General features: G+C 38.0%; 1 protein-coding gene across 2 annotated transcripts in view; it reads left to right on the top strand.

The window, feature by feature from the left end:
- ubr1 (ubiquitin protein ligase E3 component n-recognin 1) overlaps window positions 1–12237 on the top strand; it is a 68408-nt gene that overhangs the window by 23056 nt on the left and 33115 nt on the right. For both annotated transcript variants that reach the window (XM_051722879.1, XM_051722880.1), the window contains exons 9-19: window positions 1960–2067; window positions 2201–2289; window positions 3000–3098; window positions 4113–4270; window positions 4607–4706; window positions 5698–5826; window positions 7550–7730; window positions 8137–8198; window positions 8285–8395; window positions 10016–10081; window positions 10178–10279. In XM_051722879.1, the coding sequence (XP_051578839.1) occupies window positions 1960–2067; window positions 2201–2289; window positions 3000–3098; window positions 4113–4270; window positions 4607–4706; window positions 5698–5826; window positions 7550–7730; window positions 8137–8198; window positions 8285–8395; window positions 10016–10081; window positions 10178–10279 (1205 nt within the window). The remainder of the gene's footprint in view (window positions 1–1959; window positions 2068–2200; window positions 2290–2999; window positions 3099–4112; window positions 4271–4606; window positions 4707–5697; window positions 5827–7549; window positions 7731–8136; window positions 8199–8284; window positions 8396–10015; window positions 10082–10177; window positions 10280–12237) is intronic.

The raw sequence follows: 12237 nt of genomic DNA, 5'->3' as shown, positions 1-12237 counted from the left end.
ATTACACTCTGTTATTGTAATTTATGACACTGACGCAACTGCAAAGATTGGTGTATAAAAGAGTGTTAATGGAAAGATTACAGACAAATGAATGATGATAGGAATACCTTACTATGGGTAGATGTTTGAATGGCTTTCACTGCAATAGGCACATGAGTGAAGCAGCATATAAAACAAAAGAGTGAATGGGCACTTGAGAGTATTTGAGTAGATTTGATTCATTTTTTTTTAAACAAAAAAAAAATGCTTGACATGTTTTTGGAAAATGTTTCTATACAAACGATCGTGCAGATGTAGGTAAATTTGCACCAGCTCGCTAATAACTGCATGCCGGTGTGTTTATTGACGGATCTCAACTGTCAGAACGCCATGAATGGGAATTAGCTGCCAGCCTCAAAGTAGGTGGAGCTCCAGGTCACACCTACTGATGACATGGACCAATGGCAGTAAGAATGTGTTTAGCAGCCGATAAGACGTTTTCCTAAAAGTTCGCCCAGGCGAGCTGTTACGAACCACTGAAACGAACGCAAAAACACCTTCTTTTTGGCCAGATTTTGTTCTAAATGACAACACACCAGTTCTTTCTTCGATTTCATATGAAGGATATCAGGGCCTTTAGATAACAGGGAATTAAAGATTGATGTTGATTAGACGAGAGGCTTTAAACATGTCATTTTGGGTCCTGTACAGAAGCCATGCTTCTCTGGGAGTCTTTTGGTGCTTCATGAGTGCTTTTTGCATATGATATGCATCTGATGGCCTATTGGACATTTGCTATTAAAGGTTGTTTTTTTTTTTTTTTTTTTCCTGTTTGGAAGGCCAGCTTCTCTCTATGATAATTGCTCAAGCTCTCAAATGGGCAGGACTTCTCAATAAACAGCCAATAATTGAAACTGTGATGTGCATGATTGACAGTGTATAAAATATGAAAGCACCTGTGTCGAGTGCTGTGTGTTCGGCAGCTCAGAGATATGCACAATTATTTGCAATCTGACTTAACACGTTTATTTCAGCTTTCATTATTGAATATTTTATATTTTGTTGCAAAAACAGGTTTGAACTTAATAATTTTCGTTAAGAAATTTGACTGTTGGAGTAGTATTTGGTGCAGCTTTTGGGAGAAACATTAAAGACCATTTGCAAAAACAATATTCTGTGGTTCCCCAATTTTGAAAAGCACCAGCCGCCGGCGCCACTGGACTTAGGCGCTGTTTACACCTAGTATTAAGATGCGTTTTGGCCGTCAGTTTGAAACGGGATGCTGCTAGGAACAGGTGCAAATGCGGTCCGAAACATTTTGAGATTTGTCAACTTCAGCCACATTCGGAGGTGGTCGAAAACGCATATGACCACACTGTGCTTGTAGTGTAAACGCTTACTGATGTAGTTTGAATGTGTTCAGACAGCAGAGATGCACCGCCTACTGACCTGTCAATCAACTGCTGCTCAAAAGCAAGAGCTTTAAACTTTGCGTGTGGCTTTCAAAGAAAATTACCATCTGGTCAGAAAATTTGAAAAAAAGGGGCAGCCATGGGGGCATCCATCTTAAGGTCACATGACCAGCTGAATACTACTCGCTCAATCTCAGTAACTGCACTGTTATTGGACACTTTCATTCATGGATTAATTCATCCTGGTTTACTGTGCTTAGTGAATTTCCACAATGGTATTGCTAACTGAAAACTACTGTTTAAATGATGCAGCAGCCAGGCCACTAGTTGTCAGTATAAGCCAATGTAAGCCACTTCAACATACTTCAAAATATAACTGAGTGCACCTTTAACTTGTATTGAACACGGAACATTCCCTTACGAACAGAATTCCTGAATGCACATTTAAAAGCTGGTACAAAAAAGTTATTTTAATGTAATCTGTTACCTGTTTTTTGCAGAACAGCTATCATGAAGCTCATTTTTGTAAATAATGTTTTGAGACGTTTTGTCCTTGTTGGTTCTTTAGTAGGCTTCAGGCAGGTGTTTTGCCAGGTGGCATTGGAGCCAAGCGCTGACAATGATAAACTCTGTCTGATCAGTCGAGTCATGCTACATGACGCCAAACTATATAAAGGTCAGTATTGTGGTCTCTTACTCATCAGGTAATGCAATTTTAATAGCTCAAAGACGTTTCAAATCTGGAGATTTTTTTTAAAATCTGGAATACAGTACTAAGTGTAAACCTGGTTTCCTTTAACTCTCCTCAGGAGCCCGCAAGGTCGTCCACGAGTTGATTTTCAGTAGCTTACTAATGGGCACAGAATACAAGAGGCAGTTTGCCATGAAATTCACAGAGGTATCATTTTACCACATCATCTCATTGTTTGAACTTTATTGGAGATTTACAGTTGTCACATGCTCAGTTCACTCATGACAACTCTCGCAAAGATTTAGCATGTTAATGTGGGTATGACATATTAATAGGATATTGGTCTTGTTGGACTAGATCTGCTACGCTGCTGCTGCTGCAGAGCGAGTACAGAGACTTTTTACTGCTAGAACATACACAGACATACTGAGTTAAGCATGTGGACATGCTGCTGCTGCTGTACAATTAGGGGAAAAAAAACCTAATTGACATTCTGCATGCACAATTAGACATAAATTAAATCCCCGTGTAGCAGATCTAGACAAGTGGAGCTGGGGAATTGGTGGAGGGTTTTAGAGAACTTTTGCAGCATGCTGCAGTGAAACCGGCTTACTTACAAACTGAACAAATTTAAATGTTAGGTGGAGAATATATGCAATTTGTTTGGCTACCTGATAACATGCCAAAGGACCTATTAGCTACACCATGTGAGCTGAATGGCTTGAAATATCACTTGTTAGCGAGCTGATTGGCTTTCAGATAACAAGCGCCATTCAGAGTTTCTAGCCTGAACTTAGTCATTATTTTCAGTACATAGGCCTCTTCACACACTATACAAAACTATGCAAAGCTGTGATGATAATTATTACATTTGAGTGTTATGTTAATCATGTGATGTTGTATACATCATGTTTCAGCACTACAAACAGCTTCAGGAAGACTTCATTAGTGATGACCATCAGAGGAATATCTCAGTCACAGCCTTGTCTGTGCAGATCTTCACTGTTCCCACTCTGGTACGATGAATAACTATCTGAAATTACAACAGTCATGTTTGTGTAGCATCTTTCTGTAATCCATTATACAGCCCAACACATTTTTACTAATCTCAAAGCAGGGATGCATTGATGTATCATGTACTGGCAATCCATGTGATTTACAGTGGGATTCAAATGTTGGGATTTAAAATCTAACTGAAACCAGGAGATAAACCAAGTTTTAGGATTTTGAAAAATGTAAAACAAAGAAACTGTATTAAATACAGTAAAACAAATAAGAAATATTTACTCTTTCTTGGTCACTAATTAGAATCACATTTTAAAAAATTCAAAACTCTTCACACATTACAGTACACTAATCTAGGGGGCCTGGGTAGCTCAGCGAGTATTGCCGCTGACTACCACCCTTGGAGTCACGAGTTTGAATCCAGGGCATGCTGAGTAACTCCTGTCTGGTCTCCTAAGCAACCAAATTGGCCCGGTTGCTAGGGAGGGTAGAGTCACATGGGTAACCTCCTTGTGGTCGCGATTAGTGGTTCTCGCTTTCAATGGGGCACGTGGTAAGTGGTGCGTGGATCACGGAGAGTAGCATGAGCCTCCACATGCTGTGAGTCTCCGCAGTGTCATGCACAACGAGCCACGTGATAAGATGTGCGGATTGACGGTCTCAGAAGCAGAGGCAACTGAGATTTGTCCTATGCCACCCAGGTTGAGGTGAGTAACCACGCCACCACGAGGACCTACTAAGTAGTGGGAATTGGGCATTCCAAATTGGGAGAAAAGGGGATTAAAATGTTTTTTTTAATAACATTTAAAACGGTACAATAATCTGAATTACACAGCAGTGAGCTTCACTTGTACAGTAATTCTGTATCAAAGAAGAGTTAAAAAAAAAATAAAGGTTCAAATGGAAAACAAGTAGACTTTCGAAAGCTGATTCTCCTTAAGCTGAAGACAATTGCTGCAGTTTTGCTTTATCATTTTCATTACCATCTATTCACAAGAGGTCATCTTTGTACTGTAATGTCTCAGGCCAGGCAGTTGATAGAGGAGGGTAATGTCATAAAGGTGATCATAGACACAGTGATGGAGATGATGAGGGAACATCTGGACAACAACAACCGCTTCCACTTTCAGGGCTACAACTCCGACAAGTTCTTCCGTGTTCAAGTGATCTTCCATGACCTCAGGTAAACACCATAGTCTCCACACGCAAGATAGAGTTGAAGGTGATATGTGTAATTAATGTGACACTATTAAAACATGGGTCCATTTGTTTGAGCATCACAACATAGCAAAATATTGTTTTTTTCAACAAATGGCGTGTAGTTGGGGCGGAGCTATCCGCTGGCTTGGCCAGTGGCAGACAGGTGGAGTTTTCAGGAAGCTCCTTTGAAAACATTCATCATTATTTTTTGCTAACAACATATAAATCACACACTTCACCTTTAAATCATGTAAAATAAAAATGTTTATTTTTTTGCAAATTGGTTTAATGCAGGTTGGTTTATTTTTGATGATATCAGGTACATTCTAATCAGTAAGCCCTCAGTATGGACGGAGGAGCTAAGGGTGAAGTTCCTTGAAGGCTTTCGTGTCTTTCTTGGTTTCCTTCGCTGTATGCAGGTACTACTATTTATCTAGAATTTTTGGGCTGAAAGGCATTAAAGGTATAGTTCACCCAAAAATGATAATTCTCTCATGATTTACTCACCCTTTTACCATCTCAAACTAGTTTGACTTTTTCTTCTGCAGAACACAAACGCGTTGTTTTTGTCAATACAGTGCAAGTCAATGCAGTCTTTCAAGCTCCAAAAAGGACATAAAGTTAATCCAAATGACTTGAGTGGTTCGATCCATGTCTTCTGTCGTGGCACAATGTGTATTGGATGAGAAACAGACCGAAATATAATTCCTTTTCCACTTTAAATCTTAATGTCTACAGTCTCCTTGGCACGATCGTGATTTGAAGCATGATTACACTTCCTTGCACTTGACGCATGCGCGGAGTGCGTGTACAGCCTGTGAATGTGCGTAGAGCGGGTGTATAGAACTCTGTGAATGCGTTAATTCTGTCCCTTTGTGTTCTGCAGAAGAAATAAAGTAATATAAGCAGGGCAGTTTTTAGCTATAAGCGATATAAGCGGCCGCTTAGGGCCCCCGAGCCACCGGGGGGGCCCCGTAAGGCAATTTTTATTTTTTATTTTTTTTTTTTAAATGTACTAAAAGCTGTGAGTAAGACTCGGGTAGCTCTATGGCTCAATTAGACAGATATAGGGGGCCCCCTTGTGGCCCGAGATGGAAGGGAGTGTGTAACCGCAATTTACGGATGGGCCTGTATCCCGGGTGTCACGGGGAGCTCCAAGTAGAATTTTGCTTATGCCCCCATATGCTCAGAAACAACCCTGCATACTAGTCTGAGATGGCAAAAGGGTGAGTAAATCATGAGAGAATTATAATTTTTGGGTGAACTATTTCTTTAATATGGTTCCATTTTGTGTCTGTAGCAACAAACTCTGTGTTCTCATCACCTATGTCCATGTACACTTTTTTTTTTTTTCCCCCAACATAATAATTGGGTTTGCCAATTAAGTAAAGGTCTCTTCTCTTATGGCAGGGGATGGAGGAGGTGAAGAGACAGTTTGGTCAACACGTTGAGGTGGAGCCAGAGTGGGAGGCGGGGTTTACCCTCCAGATGCAGCTACGCCACATTCTGGCTATGTTTAAGGAGTGGTGTTCTTCTGATGTGAGTAATGGCTAGTCAGAGATCTTGATTTTTTTTTATTTATTTCTCTTTAAACAGATTTTTAAGGGAAAGCTAAGGGAATAAACCGTTGTACGTGAACATACTATGCCCAAACTCAAGTTATTTCATTGCAAAATGTCTTGGATTGAATTTTTCCTCTAATTATTGTACAGAGTTCCCATATTCATGGAAAACTGGAAAATATCAGGGAATGTTAAAGTAGTGATTTCCAGGCCTAGAAAAGTGATTAATAATTTGTTTTTGTTTGTTGTTTTAGTTTTTTTAAATAATACAATTACATATTTTTATAGTGAATATATTTTTTGGTTGTCATGCTGAACTCTAAAATATATAAATGGCTAGAAATTGCTCCTTTTGGGTGCAGTCTCTATAAATATATTTTTAAAATCCTTATCCAGTAACCACAAAAAAAAAAAAAAAATGGAAAAGTCAAAATAAGGGAGGAACAGAAGACATGAAAAGTGGATGAGTGTCTCCAGAAATAATCACAGAATTTCACAACATTTTACAACATTTAAGGATTGTTCAACCAAAAATATACTCACCCTCATGTTGTTCCAATCCCCTATTACCTTTTCTTTTTCTTTCTGTGGAACACTAAACAAGATGTTGGGGACTGACAGCCTCAGCCACAATTCACTTTCATTGTATGGAAGAAAAAGCATAAATTTCAAAAAAGCAAAAAAGTAAGCGGTACAGGTTTGGAACAAAATGAGAGTGAATATATGGTGAGTAGGGGTGTTGCTTTGACAGTGATTTGATTCGATTACGATTCTTAACCAATTAAGATGCATTGTGAAATCTCAAATTTGGTCACGATTTGATTATTTTGGAACAGTTCATAATTATAAAAAAAATAAATATAATGCCTAAAAGGGTTAAACATTTTTACTAAACATTTTTCTTTTAGACAGCACAGACATGCACCAGACTTGAGCACTAAAGTCACAGATAGTTTGGCGTATATGTGTGGCTGCATAAACAGAAAAATAATGTTACATGCATAATAGATATGAGTGATGTTACTTAAGGACGTGATGTGCTACATACATACATGTGGTTACATTCATTTTAGATATCCAATATGAATAAAGGATAACAATGTCAAATGTAACATTATGACTTAATGCAAACACACACAAACAGACAGTATGTAAACCGTGGAATAAGCATAAAAGATTTGAATATGTAACATTAAGATTTATTGTACCAATAATAAGGAATAAGTTGTGTGCAGTCAGATAAGATCCATATTTAAATATGTGAACTTGACAGCATGAGCTTTCTTAATTTCAAAGTGTGCTTTTTCCCTCCAATCTTGCATGCTCCATGCCTGTGGCGGGAAGGCTCATATAATGAGACAGCATCTGTATCACATTGGGTATTAATAATAGTGATGATAATCAGTTCTTAATTTCTATAATAAATGCATCGAAATTTCATTGATGCATTTGCAGACCCCTAATGGTGAGAGAATTTTCAATTTTGGGCTAACTATCCCTTTTAACTACCTGTTAAATGGAAATAGAAAATGCCTAACTAAACACATGTAGTATATGCAACTGTAAAAGGTTTTGACCAAGCACTTGAATATGGTCTACTTCTAAAGCCGTTACTATTGCTCCACTGGTTATCTTACAGATTTTAAGCACTTGTTAATGAATGACCTGGAAATGTGACAGTGTGAGTTGTTTACTTACAGGAAAGGGTTCTGCTGCTGGCCTTTCAGGATTGTCATAGAGTGCTAATGTCCTGCACCAACCAGCCCTTCCGCAGCGAGCCAACAGACAGCTACATGTGCAAGCAAATCCTCCACACACGGCCGTACAAAGTCTCCCAGGAGCCTGTGTCCATCCACATGCCCCTCTCCAGGCTGCTGGCCGGTTAGCATAAAAGCAGCACAAGTCAAATACTACTTGAGGGCTTCTATGTAGTGAAGCTTATAGGAATATTCCATATTAAATACAGCTTTAAATATATCGACAGCATGTGTGAAGCTCGTATTTTTGATAAAGTACTTGCATTAAATAATCCAGACAAAAAACATTACGATTTTATCTGTAAAATTGTTTAAATTGTCCTTTTGATGTGGGCCTGTATTTTTAGTCAGATGAATTTCTGGTTATAAGTTACCAACATATTCCTGTAGGGGGAATATAAAGACAAACTTGAAAGTATGTGACCAATAGACTATACACAGTAAACTGTTAAATTTAGATTTTCATGATGAGATGTAACCCATTTTCTGCAGGTCTGTGGCTGTTTTAACCCATCTATATCTGCTCTCAGGTTTATATGTGCTCTTGTGTCAGACCGGAGCAGTCCAGTATCTCCCTGACTTTGTGGATCCTGTGAGTATAGAATCAGTTAATAAAAATAAATGTGTAATATGTGAAGTTCTAGCACTGAGGATTACTGTGGTTTTTGTGTGTTGTAGGCGCAGCTGAATTTCACAGAGCTAGCAGAGCAGCCACTGCGCTGTGTGGTGCTGGCAGCTCAGGTGTGTGCCGACATGTGGCGCAGAAACGGCCTGTCACTCGTCAGCCAGGTGAGAATGGCACATTTATCACACAGCAGACAAGCCCTCTAAATTCTTAGAGGTTTACAACTGATTTGAAGTGTAAAGTGGCAAATGTTTTCAATATTTGAAAATAAGTTTGGGTACCTGATGGAATTGTTGGGCATGTAAACTATTTACATAAAAATACACTATATTGCCAAAAGTATTCGCTCACCCATCCAAATAATTGAATTCAGGTGTTCCAATCACTTCCATGGCCACAGGTGTATAAAATGAAGCACCAAGGCATGCAGACTGCTTCTACAAACATTTGTGAAAGAATGGACTGCTCTCAGGAGCTCAGTGAATTCCAGCGTGGTACTGTGATAGGATGCCACCTGTGCAACAAGTCCAGTCGTGAAATTTCCTCGCTACTAAATATTCCACAGTCAACTGTCAGTGGTATTATAACAAAGTGGAAGCGATTGGGAATGACAGCAACTCAGCCACGAATTGGTAAGCCACGTAAAATGACAGAGCGGGGTCAGCGGATGCTGAGGCGCATAGTGCGCAGAGGAGTCAATTGCTGCAGACCTCCAAAGTTCATGTGGCCTTCAGATTAGCTCAAGAACAGTGCGTAGAGAGCTTCATGGAATGGGTTTCCATGGCCGAGCAGCTGCATCCAAGCCATATATCACCAAGTGCAATGCAAAGTGTCGGATGCAGTGGTGTAAAGCACGCTGCCACTGGACTCTAGAGCAGTGGAGACGTGTTCTCTGGAGTGACAAATCACGCTTCTCCATCTGGTAATCTGATGGACGAGTCTGGGTTTGGCGGTTGCCAGGAGAACGGTACTTGTCTGACTGCATTGTGCCAACTGTGAAGTTTGGTGGAGGGGGGATTATGGTGTGGGGTTGTTTTTCAGGAGCTGGGCTTGGCCCCTTAGTTCCAGTGAAAGGAACTCTGAATGCTTCAGCAGACCAAGAGATTTTGGACAATTCCATGCTCCCAACTTTGTGGGAACAGTTTGGGGATAGCCCCTCCCTGTTCCAACATGACTGCGCACCAGTGCACAAAGCAAGTCCATAAAGACATGGATGAGCGAGTTTGGTGTGGAAGAACTTGACTGGCCTGCACAGAGTCCTGACCTCAACCCGATAGAGCACCTTTGGGATGAATTAGAGCGAAGACTGCGAGCCAGGCCTTCTCGTCCAGCATCAGTGTCTGACCGCACAAATGCGCTTCTGGAAGAATGGTCAAAAATTCCCATAAACACACTCCTAAACCTTGTGGAAAGCCTTCCCAGAAGAGTTGAAGCTGTTATAGCTGCAAAGGGTGGGCCGACGTCATATTAAACCCTATGGATTAAGAATGGGATGTCACTTAAGTTCATATGCGTCTAAAGGCAGATGAGCGAATACTTTTGGCAATATAGTGTATGAAGGTGTTCTTAGAGATGCATTGTTTCGGTTTAAAATAGTTTTATGTTAATTTGGACTTTGTAAATAGGCCTTTACTGATTTATAATTGCAATTAATATGGCGTTTAATTCAAGCTGTAAATGTTACGAACATTGTGTTGTACATCAGAGGCATTGGAATTAAATGCATAAATTATCACTTTCTGTTGCATTATTGACATATTACTGCCTTTTGCTTCTATTGTTAGGTGTATTACTATCAGGACGTTAAGTGCAGGGATGAAATGTTTGATAAGGATGTTATCATGCTGCAGGTATGTGCCTTGAATCAGGAAAAATACAATTATTTAAGCATGGGAATATACTTTACATATACATTTATATTAATGGAAATTTCTGAACATCCATAGATTGCTGCTTCCAAAATGGACCCCAACCATTTTCTCATGCTCATTCTTTTGAGATTTGAACTTTTCGATATTTTCAATGGTAACTGTTCCAGTAAAGATCAGGTCAGTAAAACTGCTCCTCCTCTTCTTGACTGTTGAACTATACCCACTTATTTCTGTCAAATGTTGGGAGTGAATACCAGTGTTAAAGAGTAAATAACTAAAAGTAGTGTTGCTAATAACTACAGTTTTAAATGACATGACAGCTTATTACTAGAAAAGCTATATTATTTCGAAAACAGCAATTATGGGGCTTCTTTCTCAGACCTCTTTATATTCACCTATAGCCTTTAACTCTGATTTTTATAAGGCCCATATGTGAAAATTATTTTCGGAAACGGCAAACAGAAGGTATTAAATATTTTCTAAACTTATTTCATAAGAATACTAAAACCATGAAGTCCTTTCAAGAGTTACAAACGGAATTTAGGATTGCTCAATCAGATTTTTTTTTTTCAATATCTGCAACTTCGACACATACTTTCTACTCTTATCTCCATGGGAAAGATTAGATGGCACCTATCTGAGATTGAGGATCTTATTATAAATTCTTCATCAACAAAAGGTATTATTTTGAAAATATATAAATGCATATCATATCTATATCTATTAGTGACGAACACTGGATTAACGTTTGTAAAAATATATATATATATATATTATTTTCTTCTACAATGTCCTTCAATGTAAAAGAAGCAAACTGCAAGTTTATTATCAAATATTATTTAACTCCAAGTAAAATGCATAAGATTAAAAAAAATATTTCAGAACTATGTATGAAGTGCAGATCAGAAATTGGCACTTGTCTGCATGTTTTCTGGTCTTGTATAGAAATAATAAGATTTTGGAAAAGTATACATAAGGTTGCTGAATCAATATTGGGGATCACTTTTGAAATGTATATACTTGTTAATTTTAACACATGATTTGAATTTGGATAAACAGAAAGAAGAGGTTTTAAATATTATTTCTTATTATGCAAGAAAATGTATCCTCCTGTGGAAATATGTAGATGTTCCAACACTTGAAATGTGGCTTCAGCAGATATAAATGTTTCTACCTTTTGAAAAGTTAACCTACAATCTTTCCAATAAGCAAGATGAATTTGATAGAATTTGGTTTTCCTTGTTTAACTTTATAAATACTAGAGAAATAATACTGAAAGATTTATGGTTTCTGTTTATTTCATATTATTTGTATGTATATGCGTGTATATACACAGATCAGCCACAACATTAAAACCACTGACAGGTGAAGTGAATAACATTTATTATCTCGTTACAATGGCATCTGTCAAGGGGTGGGATATATTAGGCATCAAGTGAACAGTCAGTTCTTGAATTTCATGTGTTGGAAGCAGGTAAAATGGGCAAGCGTAAGGATCTAAGCGACTTTGACAAGGGCCAAATTGTGATGGTTATATGACTGACTCAGCTTTACTTATTATATACTGAACTATTGATTTATTTTATATTATTTATTTGAATAGGGACATTACAAGAACATAATTTCAGCAACAAAAAACAAAACAAAAAAGAGAGATGCATTGTATATAGAGATTATAGCACATGCTAATTTGCATCTCAGGTCCCTAGATAAGCTTTTTCCCTAGGAAAAAAAAAATAAAACTAAACAAAAATAACATGAGCATTTGAAAAATTGAAGAGAAAATATGAACTTATACAGTTTGTATCCAATATTACATAAATGAGACTCAGTTATATGGCTTTAAAAATAACAACATGAATGGGTCGCATTTTATAATATTAACGGATTTTAATTTGTAGTACTTCTACTTTTTGATACTTAAGTATTTTTAAAGTATTTTTTAAAACCAGGTACTTTTTACTTAAGTAGTATTTTAATGGATTACATTTACTTTTACTTAAGTAATACATTTCTGTGGTATCTGAACTTTAACTTAAGTATGGAAATTGAGTACTTTTTCCCACCACTGGTGAAGTGCAACAAAATGCTGTATCACAGTTGTTTTGTCCCATTGTATAGCGCACAGCCTTACA

The sequence above is a fragment of the Myxocyprinus asiaticus genome, chromosome 17 (assembly GCF_019703515.2).
Source record: "Myxocyprinus asiaticus isolate MX2 ecotype Aquarium Trade chromosome 17, UBuf_Myxa_2, whole genome shotgun sequence".
NCBI classification, from domain to species: Eukaryota; Metazoa; Chordata; class Actinopteri; order Cypriniformes; family Catostomidae; genus Myxocyprinus; species Myxocyprinus asiaticus.
This window is presented reverse-complemented; position numbering and strand designations above follow the sequence as displayed.